Source organism: Glycine max, chromosome 7 (genome assembly GCF_000004515.6).
Source record: "Glycine max cultivar Williams 82 chromosome 7, Glycine_max_v4.0, whole genome shotgun sequence".
NCBI classification, from domain to species: Eukaryota; Viridiplantae; Streptophyta; class Magnoliopsida; order Fabales; family Fabaceae; genus Glycine; species Glycine max.
Genome location: NC_038243.2, coordinates 19,374,670 through 19,391,016, shown reverse-complemented (window position 1 = coordinate 19,391,016; position 16,347 = coordinate 19,374,670). Strand labels below are relative to the sequence as shown.

Sequence of the window (16,347 nt, the reverse complement as noted above, 5' to 3'; positions counted from 1 at the left end):
TACTAAAACAGTTTAGATTTTGCCCCGTTAAAGGCAAAGCAAAGCAATAAACACATTATTAGTCTATATATATATATAACCATGATCTTTTCCGCTTTTATTTTTGCTACCCATTTAACAATTTTTTCTTATACATAATTTATCATATTTGTTTTTTTTTTCTTTATTTCTGATCTCTCTTTTTCTTGGTATAAACACCTCATTCCAACCAACAAGTGGTTGGTCAATTGATATTGTATTGTATTCGATCCCTTTAAACAAAATCTCGAGTTAAAGAAAAAAACATAATTAGGAGAGAAGAATCTCACTAATTTGTAGGCTGCCAGTTCTCTTCTATCCCAAATCAACAGATTAATTCAAGATTGGAACTATAGGAAAGGAGTGACGATAAATTAAACTGTTTTTCTTAGATCAATATTTTAACTCAATAAAATTGCAGACAATATTTCTCCCATGGTCTTCTCGGGCATGTCACCTTCATTAATCTCCTCCATGGACTCGAGAACGGCAGCATCTAATACTAGCTTTCTTTTTGCAATCTCGTACACATTTTCATCAACTGTTCCCTTTGTCACCAGCCTTCAATGGAATATGTCATAAGAAAATAGTCACTAAGACATTCAAATAGATCCAGTTTGTAGGGCTTAGAGTTTGACAAAAAGAAAAACCATACAAGGTTTAGCAACTTTTTTTGTTATCATTCAAGGCTTAGCACTTTTTCTAATGTTAATGGGAGTGAAGAAAAATAATAAATAAATACCGATATATGGTTACAGGCTTTGTCTGACCAATTCGATGGCACCGATCTTCGGCTTGTCTATCAATCTGTGGGTTAAAATCCATGTCATGAATTACAACTGTATCGGCTCCTGTTAAGTTTAAGCCCTGTCCACCAGCTCTCGTGGAAAGTAAGCATGCAAATATTGAAGTATCATTATTGAACGTATCAACTATTGTTTGCCTCTCCGCCACCTGTGTACTGGCAGTCAAATAGTAGGACCAGAAAGATTATAAAGAGCAAGGGAAAGCAGTGTCTGGTGAACAATAGTAGAAAATGGTGCAAACTTTTACACGCAATCACACCTCATCAAGTTGGACTGTAAGCTTGTTCTTTTAGTAATTATAATTAATACTACCTCCATCCCTAAATACAAGACTCTTCTTTGAGATTTGTTTGAACTGTAAGCTTGCATTAATTATCTTTATACTAAAATACCCTTAATTACTTTACAATAACTGCATTCTCATTCTTATAAGGATTGGAGAAGACTAACACACATTAATTAGGCAGAATTGTATTTGATACGGTGATATGAAATATATAAGATGCAATACTGGTAAGATACATATTTAGAAATGTATAAAAATTCATAAAATATAATAAATAGTTAGTTGCAATTCTAAAAATGCAAATTCAAAACATACTTCTGAGACATTTCTAAAAAGAAAAAGTTTATCATAAATTACTTTCTATTACTTACATATAGGAACAGTACTATCAACCTCATTCCTTTCTTGAAATCATTCATAAAGAGAACAATTTCCATTTTTAGTTCATCAAGGGACAATGTTTCTATGTTTTTATATTATCCAAGAGTATTGATATCAGCAGATACATGAAGCAAATTAAATTATTGGTGCTTCATAAATTCGGAAACTTCACCGATATCCAGTATCGGTGAAGTATCCAGTTGTATTGGTATCTGACGTAAATTGAAGTATTTGTGCTTTGTAGCTGGTTATTGATTTTGGGAATAGGTTTCTAAAAATGTTGCTCAGGTGGCTATATAGCTATGGTATTGTCCTTAATACAACAAGAATCTTATTCCTAGAATTTTAGGAGTCTTGCTGTTTATGATGTTAGTCCTTAGTAGTCTTTGGCTCGTACCAGTACTAATGTAACATAATTAGTATAAATAGGAGTACTTGACCAAATTGGTGCCTCCATCCATCCCATCCACCTTTATTCCTGCCATCTTAATTGTCAGTGCCAGGCACCACAATCTCCAGCAATGATATGATTTCTGGTTGTCAACACTTTCAATGTCCATCTCATCAGCCTCACCAAACTAGCCACCACACCTTTAACATAATGGTGAATCTAGTATCAGTAATCATGATGGAGATCACCATGAAATCATGGAGACTTGACACCAATCAACCTTCATGAACATTGATAATTACCTTCATCCAATTCTAGACCAGTTTCCAACCAAGAGGACAGCATTGTCTTCGTTGTTAACCTGCACCAGCATCCTCTGTATCATCCACCTCTCTTCCATGGTAGGGGCACTCCTGAACAATGGCATGGCCACTACCCAACAAGTTGGAATCACAGGTCACACCATTCTCCCCACTCTCAAATCCAATCTATGATCGGTGGGTCAGATTTAATTTGGGCATTGCAAAGAGCAAGTGCTCCTGAGAAGAATACACAATAGTGGACGGAGTGACTTATCCTCTTTGATAGACAGGGGGAAGGAAATTATATACTTTAAGGAATAATTTTGTCTTGTAATAAAACATATGGGAGTAGGTTTCAAAGCTCATAAACCAAACCCTCCTTGTGTCTTGGATGAGTGAAAAGATAATAAATTCTATCATTTTCAAACATTCAGTCTGTGTATCTTACCTTGGTATTGTTGGTTTTTATCATGGTCAAAAACTTAAATTGTGACTAACTTGTGTATGACCATCTAGTGTTTTACACATTTTTTATTTATGTTCATTGAGTATTAGTTTACTTATAAGTTACTTTTCTCATATAGGTTATTATGTGGATGTGTTGTTGAATATAGTTTTATATTTAAGTAGAATCTTACCATTCCCAGTTATGTCACACGATTTATGTTTCTTTCCTCCTATCTCAATCCTCAATAGGATCTCAATTTTGACAACATTGGCTACACTCACAGCTTCAAGAGAAGCAGAAGCACATTAGTAGAAAAACAGAGCAGAGATTTTTTAGCATTTGTCTTGTTTCTTTTTGCTTTTTTCTGTTCTATTCTCATTGTTACTTAGTAAGTAATACTTACTAGTTACTTGAATTCTATGCAGTATTTCCTCAATGCTTCTCTAATAACTTATATTCTTTCACCATATATATGTGTGCATAAGCAAGCAAGCACAAGAGCAAGAGAGAGAGATTCCTCAACTTGTGTACACTTTGTATAATAAGTTAGCTATGATTCCCCAATCAGTTCACAGTTTCACAAATTGGACTTCATAGTTTCCACATTCTACCATGTATAGCATAATGCATAAAGGGGGACCCAGTGCATGAGGCTCTGACCTAGTGGGGTCTGTCTAACAAACTTGGCATTCCACCAAGACTCACCCTCATGCATAATATTACTACATAATTAAAAAGTTAAGTAAATGGATACAGAGTGTTAGGTGAGTGTTTCATCTTCAGGTGTAGTGTAAAACAAGTAAGGAAAAAGGCATCACTTTTTTCTAAGACACTTGGTCAGAATTACCTTGCATCTGCTTGTATTTAGAAGCATCACCCATTTACATTCCAACTATACATCCAACCCTCAAATAAATTTAGCAACAAATTTACAATGCACACACACTAGATTACTTTTTGTCATATCATTCTCAGATGACTTAACTTTTTCCTTGTTTGTTAAAGTGCTGACCAAAATAATCCTATATAAAACATGCCATACATTATTTAGATATTAAAAAGAATCTTAATGTCCAAAAAACAGAAATACCTTCCATCAAGCCGTTTATAGGTCAATCCAATGACATCCAAAGTCCACTCCAATATGTCAAGCATTGAAGTCCATTGACTAAAGATCAAGGCTCGATGACCACCCTCCTTTAGTGAAGGAAGAAGTTCTGCTAAGGCCTACATTATCCATGGAGTAGCTCAATCTCAGCATATAATCATGCCACCGCTGTATAGTTGACAATTACAGAATTTTTAGAGCCACAAAAATCATACCCGACATTTTGCAGAAAGCATAACATGCTTATCTGGAAGGATCCCCTTTCTATCATTGACACCATAATGAAGTAAAAGCTGCAAATAAAAATTTACAGCTTGAAATTTAAGCCAATACTATCCACAGTGGAAACAACAATCGTCAAGTAAAATTCTTTAATTACAATGCCACCATAAAAGCTTGTATCAATCAAATGTTACTACATTCTACCTCATTAGAATGTGAACACAACCTCCTAAATCAATTAAACATTGTAATTTGTAGCTAGAAACAAATAATATAATGCAGTTACTGGGCAAACCATACAATGAAAAAATTGATTTGAAGAAAACTCCAGCAGAAATCATTAAAAAAATAATCCAAATGATTTTGTTAAGATTTTAGTTTCTGGCATAGGCTAATGCCCCTGTTTGATATATTTTTCTGACCCAATCAGATAGTTTAGGCATGGTTGTTGTTGCATATTTTCAGTAGCTACTTGAAGAATTGGACCTTTATGTTTTCCTTGTTTGTTGTGCCAAAAACATTATTAGAGTTGCCAAAAGAAGGGTTGACTCGTGTAAAAGTCCAAGCTCAATAGAAAGCAATTGGTTGGAATATAACCATTCTTGTACTTCCATGTAATGTCAATGACTAACTCAACACACATACACTTGGCTCTTTGTTAGCTTGTCATGTTGCATTGTAAGGCCGTTGATGCTCAATCTGTTTCCAGGTGTACAAGTTAGCTACACTTGTAACTGTCATGTATTTTGTTGTTATAGAACAGTTTTCTGTTCTGTCTATAAAGACTTAAGTGTTACTAATCTGTAATCAGATTGCTTGAATACAACACAATTCTCTTTGAAACACTCTAAATTTTCTCACATATACTAAATCTAACACATTTTCATCATTAATAATCAAAGTCATAGCTTTACACAATCATCATTGATCTAAGGCATAACTAATAAGTCAATACAACAGAGCCAAGGCACATGTCATTTGACAAGTGAACACAACAGAATGAAATAGTCTACTCCACTAAGCTTCCTTTAGCTCCACCCTTTCAGTGGAACCAAAATGTACCACTTTTATTTTATTAATTGAACGCACCAAATATAGAACAGAACTCATGTCATGTCTCATACTGTTCTAACATATCTACCAAATGCTACAAAAAGTACAGCAACTAATCCTAAATAAATTTAAGCCACTTAGGCATAAACTAAATATTCAATGCATAAACAAGTGTGCTGGTTGCTGAATTTCAAAAGAAAAACTAATGCTAAAGAGGTTCTAATGCAGTAAAATTAAAAATTCCCCAAAATTAATCTTGTAAGTGAAGAAAAGAGTTGGCAAAATGTGTGTTTTCACAAAAACGCTCGATAACTCTGTCCAAAGTACATTCAAAACCAACTAACTGCATTGTTCTGAGTAGAAGATTTACCCGGTGAATACAGAAGTCATTGTAATTTTTAAGCTCCTCTATAACTCTGTCCAAAGTACATTCAAAACCAAAAGCACCTATCGGATGTAGCTTTCTAGCAAAGCGAATGACATCCTCATCATTGTAGATTCGCCTTATTAACAAGGGATGGTTTGCTATCTGAATAACAAAAGAAATTTGAAACCAAATAAAAGAGAGTTGTATAAATCCCAAAATAAAAAATAAAAAATAGCTGGATTTTTAAGTCAAAACATGAATCAAGAACCTTGCGGAACTGAACAAAATAGTTGTTTATCTGTCGTCGAGGAAGAACTTCAAGAACACTCTTTGAATTAAGATTGGAACATTTTTCCATCCGAGCTTGTGAAACAGCACGATACTCTTCAATGGCTTCCTTGTAAGCAGTTTCCTGCTGCTTTTCCATTATAACATATTCAACCTACAGTAACAAAAATTAGCCTACTAGATATAGAAATAAGGGCATGTTGAAGATGAAGAGTATAACAAACAATCAAATAGGCACCAAAAGTGACAGACATACCTGCTGTATTTTTGGAACAAGTTGTTGCATCACATCAGATTTCAGTCGCCGCAAAATAAATGGCCCTAAGATGGACTTCATACGACCAATTAAATCTCCATCTTCTGCATTTAGTAACTTTTTTAGGTCAACATCTTCAGTAGCAAAAATATCAGGCAGCATAAACTCCAACAATGACCATAACTCCTGCAACAAATTTATAGCAAAGTCATCAGCAACTACATTTATATTAATGCTAGAAAAATCAACAGGTGGAGACAAGAGTCATAGAAATTTTGTTCAAGATTCAAGTACATTATTGACACACATAATAACAAAGGGTATTTTCCTTTTCTCTGCCCTGATTGTAACTGTATACATAAGCCTATTAGACACTTCTAACCTCAGTATTGCAAGTCGTATATTTGCATGTATACTTTCAAAAGGAACAATGTGAAAATCAGGACTGACCATTTCCCAACCTTTGATCATCATACAAATATGTTGATCAATTGGCTGAGACCAACAATCTACATTCACTGGCTACTGCAATAATCAACAAGCACACAACAGCTTTTGTTGACATAAATTTCTTATTCTCATTTCATAAAATTATCATGTTAATGAATGAACTGTTAGGCAAGCAGCAGTGTTAGGCATGCAGAGGAGTAAGGCTACTGACAACCACGAGACAGTATGAAAGCTAAAGGGAATATTCACTGAAGGATATAAATGAATCTCAGGTAGCAGGGAGACATGAGGAAGATGCGCAGTGTAAATTCAGTTCAAGAACATGATTAAAAAATAAAAAGCAAAAGAGAAGGGTTAACACATTTACAGCATGTTTGGATTAGCTTATTTTTGGCAATGGGGTTTTGAAAGAACTATTGAAAAAAACAAAGTTATTTCCCATAATTTAAGAGTTCCTAAAGTCCTAAACACAGGCTTTGAGATTGAATGAAGATTTGGAGCCTTTGGACAGAGAGAAACCAGATCCCTCTAAGTGTCCTTGGTACCCCTACCATTTTTTATTGAACCAGGGGAAAAGATTAACTCTAACCTAGAGCTTTGGAGATAGACGTAGGAATCAAAGGATTTTCACTTGAGAAGGATAAAGACAAAGTATGTATGTATTGCAAATTTAGCAAGAAACAAGGAAAATGACTTGGAAGGTAAAAACTTAAGAGGTCATAACAAAGATTATAAATAATGAGGGACCAATATTGCAAAATGATGCGGAAATTAATGAAAAATGTCACCCAGATAAAAGCTAGGTGGTATCAGGAGTTATTTGTAACCTCAAAGTACCTATCAAGCTCAAAGAAGAGTTTTATCATATTGCTATACAACTAGCTATACTCTATGGTAATGAATATTGGACTTTAAGCAGACAAGAGAAAAAAAGTGGAAGTAGAAAAAATAAGCATGTTAAAATGGGTGTGGCCACAAGAAAGGACAGAATGCGGAATGATTGTATATGAAGAGATATTGGTGTGGAAAATATTGAAGGAAATATAACAAAAAATTGATTAAGTTGATTTGGACACATAAAAAGAAGGCCACAGGAAGCAGTGGTAGGGTAAATCAAATGGGGTTAAGCCCTGTGAAAAGGGGAAGGGGAGACCAAAAGAGACTTTGGGGAAGATTATCAAAAAGGATCTCATGGTGAATAATATCATTGAGAATTTGGCTTTTAACAAAGACATTGTATAATCCATGAAGCCAGCCTCACCTAGTGGGATTAAACTATTGCGTATTCTTTCTATGCTCCTGTTTCAAAGGAATTATAGAGGTAAACCTCTTCTGTAAGGACTTACTGCACATAATTCTGTAAAGAAATTAAACTTCCTATTAGAATCACCGTAACTATTCCAGCATAAAATACAAAATATGCAACTTAAAGCTCTCTAATTTTAAGTTTTCCGTTTGAAAATTGCAACAGCACCCATATAAAATAACAAACTAGATGTTCCTTATAATAAAGTTCACTCCTTCTAACAAACTCCTCAACTGACTAGATGGTCCTCATATCAATAAATATTAATAACTAATAACATGAGTAAAGAAAGTCCCTCACAACCATCACTAATCTTAAGATGAACAAATGAAATAGAGGAGAATGCTGGTAAAATGGTGAATATGAGCTATTGAAATTAAATACTCTCAAGTAAACCCACCTTTAAAGATTATTTCATTCCATTGAATCCAAAAAATTGTGGGTTTCCACTTTCCAACCAAACAAGAAGCCTTTGGATCTAGAGAGCAAAGCAGCCAGGTGGAAAATCCAAATAAGTGACCTTTAAAGAGGTATACATTTGAACAAGAGAACTCCTAAATCTACAGGAAAGAAATGCAATAGATATACCACTTTGCTGTCAAAAAGAAAAGGTGCCATCTGCAAAATGTAATTACAAATATCCACCTCTTAAAAGCCACTCTCGAAGACGAAGACTCAAACCCTTAATAATCCTACTCACCTGTCTTAAAATATATATTAAAAAAAACACTCAAGATATCTGATGTCTATCCATCCATCTCTTCTTCCTAAATGTAGTTTACTCCTTTAGCTTTTGTTCTGCCTATAATCCCATCCACCCCATTGTATTCAATCAAAAATAGAAGCCAGTTGAGAATTGGAAAGAAACAAGAATATTTCCAATTATACAGAGGACATATCAAACAATTTACAAGATTAAACATTCAGCTTACAGTAACATTCAGTGGATAACTTAAAGCATTAAATATGTTTGACACATCAGATATTAAACAGAAAGGAAAGAATTTGAACCATGCTTTAGCAATGAACAGTTTCCAAATATGCTTTAGTATATAAACTTGTCTTTGTAATATTTGTCCAGCCACAACATACGATTTTTTTTAAAAGAAGAGATTATTCCAGTAATGTAGCAAAAGCTTGCTTAATTCAGCAACAACAAACAAGTAAATGAAAAAACAGCGACACTGCAGCAAAGAAATTCACTCTATAATATAGTCTATAAGCAATACATACATGTAGATCATTCTGAAGTGGTGTCCCTGTCAGCATCAAGCGTTGGTTCGCATTTCTTGCAACAGACATTAGATTTTTCCACCTAAAGCTATTTTTGTCCTTCAAAGCATGTGCCTCATCCATCAGCACACAGCTCCACCTCCACCGCTTCAGGATTTTGCGATCATCTTTCTGCTGTGCACTAGCAAGAATAAAAATTATTAAAATTTAATTATCATTTGACAACAATAAATATAAATAGCACTTAAGTATATAGAAATGAACCTGTGTCGTTCAAAAAGTGAATAACACACAAGAAGAACATTAAATGGAGGAGGCAATCCTGCCTTGGACAGGGAGTTCAACTCCTTGCAGTATGCTGCCCGTCCAGCCCCATGGTATTGAAGAACAGAGAAGGATGGACACCACCTTTTTAATTCCCGTTCCCAGTTTTCCAGAACAGAAGCAGGACATACTATAAGATGTGGACCAGAATCATTGTGCAAGTGTTTCAACAAAGTTAAATATGTGATGGCCTGGAAGACAACATATGGCATATTTTAATTGAAAAAGTAAAGAATTAGGGATCTAAACAAAATTAGAAACATATTAAAATAATAAAAAACAGGATACATACCTGAACTGTTTTGCCAAGACCCATTTCATCTGCCAATATGGCTGCGACACATGACATCAAATATCAATCACTTGATTCATGACAATATGCACAAAATTATTGCATAATTACAAGCAGAGATATTCAAATTTAAAATATAAAACAAAGAAAACCAATTAAGCTCTAAAAATGTTAGGCTCATCAGGAAACATATATAGCAATGGCATTCCATTATAATGTTTCAATAAGCACAAATTCAGCAGCTGCAAACACCAAATACCAAGCAAATATACTATTCTGCAACAAAGAATGCATGGCCAGGAACAAAAAACATCACGAGATTCAGAAATCCACTAACCACTCTAGTATTTTCTGAAGGACATTACCTACATAGTCCACAACACAGCCACACGCAAGCACCAGTACACAAATTAAACTCGGCACAACATAAAAACCCTTCAAAAACCCTAACATATTACCTCCTAATCTCCTATACACAAATTTATCGCATAATTACAACCAGAAATATTCAATTTTTAAAAAAGAAAACCAATAAAGCTAAACACACCAAATCAATTCCGTGAAACCTAAACCCAGCATATCACAAAAACCTTCAAAAACCCTAATATTTACCTCCTCCAATCCCCTTCCGATACAGTAGGAGCAAAAAATTGACGCCAACCAACTGATACGGCTTGAGCAGAGGCTTAAAACCTGAATCCTCCTCCGACCCGCGCGCAACATCAACATCCTCCTACACTCATCAACGACATGTAGTTTTACCTCAAACGAACACAAAATTTCAAGTTTCTACCTAGTCAGCAAAAAAAAATAAAAAAAACGAATCGTCATTTAACCTGAGTCACGATCCTCACTGACGAAGATTCCACCTCGGAATACCTCTCGCACGCGGTCCCGGAGGAACCGAAGAGTTCGCCCTTCAACTCCGCGGAGATTCGCGCGCACTTGTGCAAAGCCCTTCCAACAACGTCGTTCTCATTCAATTCCTCAACTTCCTCTTCCACCACCTCCTCCTCGCTCGACTCAACATCATACAATTCCGCCACGTGTCCGTCCCTTCCCCCGTTCTCCTCCTCGCCGTCTTCCTCCTCCTCCTCGTCGATTATGAACCTCCGGCCGCGGGACGCCGGTACCGGTTCGTCGTCCACATCAGCGTCCTCGAGGTCATCGAGATTCTGGCGGAAATTGGCGGCTTCCGGCGCGATTTCGACGCAATCGCTGTCATCGTCGTTTTCGCTTGAAACGTCGACCTTGGAGGTGGAGGTGTAAGCGAAGGATTCGACGGGTGGCGGAGAAGGAGGAGACGAAGTGCGAGGTCGCTTCAGAACCCGCGAGGGTTTGAAGGAGTGGTTCTCCCATTCGTCGTCGGAGATTTCGTACAACTCTGGCTTCATTGTGGAAAGTGCTATGAGGTGTGTTTACCCTAGTGGAAGTTGTAGAGAGAGTTGAAAGTGAAGGAGTGTTGATGTTGTTACCAGAAACACGTAGGGGAGTGAGAATAAGAGGAGAAATGGAGAATCGGACTCAGAGAAATGAAAGGGGGGAAACGTAAGGACGAGCGCGGGGATTGTTATGCAGAGGGTAGTTTTCAATTATGGAATATATTGTTGCTTTTGTGGGCTTTTTTGACATGGGGTATATTTTTTACCCATTTTTTATTTGGGAGTAAGCATGGCACCCGCGCAGGCGGGAGCGGGGAATACTCTTCCGTTACCCGTCCCCCTCTCCATGGTGGGATATTTTTTGTTTCGTTTTCGTTTCTCGATTTTTCGTGGGAGTTCGTTCATTAAAAAAATGTTAAAAATTATAAAAAAAAATATATAATTTTTTTATCAATAATAATAATAATAAAATCACACAAACATAAAAGCATTCAAGAAATATCTAATTACACATTAATGTTACATTATTACACAATAAAACTAGCATAACATTACAAATCTTCATACAATAAATTAACATCTTCATACTGAATCAAGTCTACATTAACGAAAGCTTCCACGAGTTCACAACTGAAACGAACAGTGAAAAAGGAATGGTGAAACAAACGGTGAAGAAGTGAAGAGGGTGAAGACAGTGTGAAACGAATGGTGAAGGAGTGAAGGAACGAAGGTGAAGCAGTGAAGAATGAACAAAGGTGAAGAAGGAAGTCAAGAAACGAAGTCTGAATGTTTGATGCGGCGTTTTAGAGTTTGAGTAATATTTGTATCTTTGTGACTTGTGAGATATTACTTATATATATGATAATTTTATCATGAATTTTTTTTACTAGTAAAATACTATATTAATCCTTATATTTATGTTATACATATTATAAGTTGTGAGGGTATATAAGGAAAATTCTATATATGCGAGGATAGGATACAGGGACCCTGCCGGGCGGGAAGCATAGTCTCGTCCCTGAATTAGTTGCGGGGGGTTCATCCTCATTCCCATTCCCGCGAGGAATTTTTCCCCGACCACAGGACCCCGAATGAGGCAGTCCCCACGAGGATCCCCAAGTTGGGGGGAGAATTATCATGCCTATTTGGGAGTTGATTTCAAATTATTACTATAAATAAGATAAGTATTAAGAGGTGTTACAATTGAGTCATAAGATAAAAAAAATATATACACTTTTAAAGTTATAAATAAAAATATTAAATTAAATTCGTAAATAAAAAAATTAAATTAAAGTAGTAAAAAAATAATGAGTTTTAATAAATATTACGACTTCTAACTCAAACATTATAATACCTTAATCTTATTTTCAACAATAATTTGAAATATGAAAAATGAGTAAAAAAATATATTCCCATTTGGTAAAAAAAAAAAAGTCGCTTTTGTGGGTGTTTTGGGGAGAGAGAGAGAAAAAAGTTTAAATAATTCTTGATTTGTAAGTTTTTTTTTGGGAAAAATTATTTTGGTTATTCTAAACTTTTTAGAGGATATCAATATTAATATTACAATACACTTGTGTGGAACTGGAAAGTTTTGATGAGGTATGGATGTATGTAATGTTGTAGAAGTTTCAAGATTTATTTTCATGTATTTGTTTGGACTCTCCTTTCAGAGGTATCGAACAGAGAATTAATTTTATGAGGATTTCTATCTATACCTAGAGCAGCTTGTAGAGTCAATCAAGATGAGATTAGAGAGATTCTAAGTTATACTAGAGGTTTGATGTCAAGTCGAGGAACTCATGAGAAAAAAGCTTTGTAAGAAAAAGTTTGAATTTATGTTTTGTTTTCTTGGAGTTGTTTTTTGGGCAAACTAAGATATTTTTTTAGTTAGGAATCATATACTAATTTCTTAAAATATTAAGATCAAAAGGAATTAATATTTTTAATAAATACTTTTCTATATATGAATATGGAAATTGAACCTCTAATCATATTGAGAGGACAAAATTATCTTTATGGTGGACGTGCATTGATTGTAAAGTCTTATGTAAAATACTTATTAAGTATCCTTATCTATTTTTAGATTAGATGACATATTATTTGAGTATCAGGATTCTACTCGGTGTTCTAACATTAATCTTAAGAATGATTATCATTAAATTCATATGGAAAGAGGGAGATGAATAGAAAATTAATAACATTTAAAACTAAGTTTGGATTGTATGAATTGTTAGTTATATTATATCCTTTGTTACTAATGCTCCTAATACATTCATGAGCTCAATAAATCATATTGTTTTACTCGTTTGTCATAGTGTTTGTGATTGTCTACTTTTGATAAACCTTAAATGACCATGTTATACATTTGCTTAAGGTGTCAAAAACTCCTAGGGAGAACATAAAATTAAGTTAATCTTCAAAAGTGTTTGTTTAGCATGAATTTTGTTGTGTTGCTTGGTTTTGTTGTAGGTGACCAATGGATTTTAATGTTTCTTGATTTACTTGTGTCTTTTTTTCCTGTAAGTATTTTCTTTTATAGATTACATTTTGTTTGAGGTACAATTAGATATTAAAAGTGAAAATTTGTCTCCATAGTTTTTTAACCTTAGTTTATGATATTATATGAGACTAATTTTTTTGTTAAAAGAGATATAAGATTAATTTGATGATAAAGAGTGAAAAGAGAGAGAAATAGATGATAAATTTAAATATATGCTAACAAAAATTAATAAAATTAATTATCGATAAAAAAATTTTAAAAAAATTTTGTTCGCTAAACCCAACTATGTTGATAGAGAAATATCTTGTGTTTGAAATATATTGAGTGTTATAGCTATTTAGTTATTATTGTTACTAATGTGTATTTGAATGTTTCTAAAAATGATATGGAAGGATACATTTAAGTATTTTCTGGTGATAATGATTTTGGGGCTCTTTTTTTATTATGTGGGAGTAAAATTTTATCCAATTTTCTAATCGGGAGTATCTTTTACAAAATTATCCAACGGGAGATAAGTCATAAGAGACTTGAGTTAGAAGTCGTAACACTTGTTATGACTTCTTTTTTTTTTTAACTGCAGTCGTAAAATTATTTACGATTTCTGTTAAAAGTTTTTTTTACGACTTTGAAGTCGTAAAGAATTTATTTTTTTGGTTCTACGACTCAAAGTCGTAAAACTTTTTTTATTTTTTTTAAGGTTTACAACTTTGAAGTGGTAAATCTCTTTTTTTGAAAAAAAAAATACAATTTTTTGGTGTTTTTTTCATTTTTTTATTTATTTTTTTTTAAAATTATTTAAATGTATAATAAATAATATTAATTTGACTTATTTATTAGTATATTTTTTATGATTCTATTTGATATATTGTTAATTTATTTTAATGTTTTATTATTTAAAACATATTATATATTTTTTATATTGTTTTATTTAAATATTTTTTATTTAAAGTTTAAATAATCTATTAATAAAAATTAAAAACAACATAATTAATACATTAATATAAAACGCACAATACAAATGAAAGAAAAACATAAAAAATACAAGTTATTTGAGTGTATTTGTTTGTATGGAGGGTTAGTATGATTATATCATTCACTTTTAATTAAAAATGTTAACTTAAAAACAAATACATAACTAAAATAACTTGTACTTTTTATGTCCCTCAGTTAATACGATTACAAGTTATTTTATTTTAGAAATACTCATTATGTAGAAGTGGAAGACATAATCATACTAACGATCCATACGTACGTGACTAACATAACTTGTACTTTTTATGTTTTTTCTTTTCATTTGTATTGTGCGTTTTATATTAATATATTAATTATGTTGTTTTTAATTTTTATTAATAGACTATCTAAACTTTAAATTGAAAAAAATTTAAATAAAACAATATTAAAAATATATAACATGTTTTAAAAAATAAAACATTAAAATAAATTAATAACATATCAAATAAAATCATAAAAAATATACTAATAAATAAGTCAACTTAATATTATTTATTATACATTTAAATAATTTTTTAAATAAAAAAACATAAAAAAGTATAAATTAAAAAAAAAGATGTTTAGAACTTCAGAGTCATAAATCTTAAAACAAAGGTTTTATGACTTTAAAGTCGTAAAACAAAAAATATATAATTTCTTTAAACTTTAAATTCATAAAAAACAAAACTTTCGTGAAGTTGTAAATAATTTTACGACTTTAATTAAAAAAATAAGAAGTCATAACAAATATTATGATTTCTAATTCTCAAAACGTCTGGTACGACTTAACTTTTTTTTTGGATAATTGTTTAAAAGATATCCCAATTAAAAAAATTAGATAAAATTTTATTCCATGTGAAAAAAAACCTGATTTTGGAACTCGTGATCGAGTCATTGGTACTATTTTGGTGATAATGAAATTCGCTATTTCTTACATACACAATCTAGTGTGTATTTTTTATTATTTTTTTTAGAGAAATTTGATTTATTTTATTATGAAAGCCTACTAATATAGTATATACTTAGGTTTCAGTATCTATATTCTATATTCAAGTATTAATCATAAAATGTTCCCTGTAGCATCATATTCCCTTCTGGCAGATGAAATGACCATATAGACACTCAACATTGATTGATGTAATTTATCAACATTCAATTTCAAAGAATGCATCGATTAATTATCCATAACTTTTCAATGAAATACATTGAAAAGCTGAAAGAATATGCATGAAGTGATTATTAATCTCATATATGAGATGCTCCATTTGTTCATGTTATGCGTGCATGAGCGGACATACCTACTCACGGACCTGAAGTATGGAAGCAGGTATGCAATTTGCTTTCTGAATGAAAATTTGTCTCGAATCTAAAATTTCTTTCAATCAAAATTATTTTTCAAGGAGAAAAGTTAATCATGTGGTTTATATTAAATATTGATAAATAATATAGAATGTATAGGCAGCCCATAAAATGTCACAAAAAGAAGAATATATAATCCGTAAATTAATTATACATCTAAATTATAGAAAATTATGATAATTAATAAAAAAATTAGCATAATTATAAAATAAATTATATCATATAATATAAAATTTTTATAATCAATTTAAAATGTAATGAACCAATTTAGTCTTGAATTATTTTTAATTATTAATTTTTTTAATCTCATAGGTCATTTAAATTATAATTATTTTCAAATAGAAAAATATATCACTTAATAATATCATCATCAATTAATGAAATAGAAATCAATAAAATAAATTGATTGAATTGAATCATTCTATTTGATGCAAGCTCCATTGGAGCTTGTAGGCCTAGGATCTTCTTCATCAATGGATTCCTTTGCTTCTTGGAATATGAATGGCAGCGGAATGGAGAAGGAAGAGAGAGAGGAGACGCCACTTCAAGGAGAAGATGAGTTTAGAAGAAGTTCACCACCATAGG

The 16,347-nt window shown here is 32.6% G+C and overlaps 1 protein-coding gene across 6 annotated transcripts; it reads right to left on the bottom strand.

Annotated features, from left to right (window-relative positions):
• Positions 1-288: 288 nt before the first annotated feature.
• On the bottom strand, positions 289-11,256 carry LOC100798038 (protein CHROMATIN REMODELING 19). 6 transcript variants are annotated; one of them, XM_006583620.4, is made up of 12 exons: positions 10,368-11,254; positions 10,144-10,264; positions 9,532-9,572; positions 9,180-9,430; positions 8,916-9,096; positions 5,927-6,112; positions 5,651-5,824; positions 5,386-5,544; positions 3,956-4,033; positions 3,723-3,859; positions 789-979; positions 289-579 (listed from the first exon to the last, which is right to left on the bottom strand). In XM_006583620.4, the coding sequence occupies exons 1-12, from the start codon at positions 10,923-10,925 to the stop codon at positions 572-574; spliced, it is 2,085 nt and encodes a 694-aa protein (XP_006583683.1). In that variant the 5' UTR covers positions 10,926-11,254; the 3' UTR covers positions 289-571. The 6 variants fall into 6 exon arrangements, 5 of the variants coding, with proteins under 5 accessions (XP_006583683.1, XP_003529186.1, XP_040873027.1 ...); XM_003529138.5 differs by having other exon boundaries at positions 761-979; positions 10,368-11,252; XR_005892246.1 differs by lacking the exons at positions 289-579; positions 789-979 and adding exons at positions 1,429-2,082; positions 2,185-2,421 and having other exon boundaries at positions 10,368-11,255.
• Positions 11,257-16,347: the final 5,091 nt, after the last annotated feature.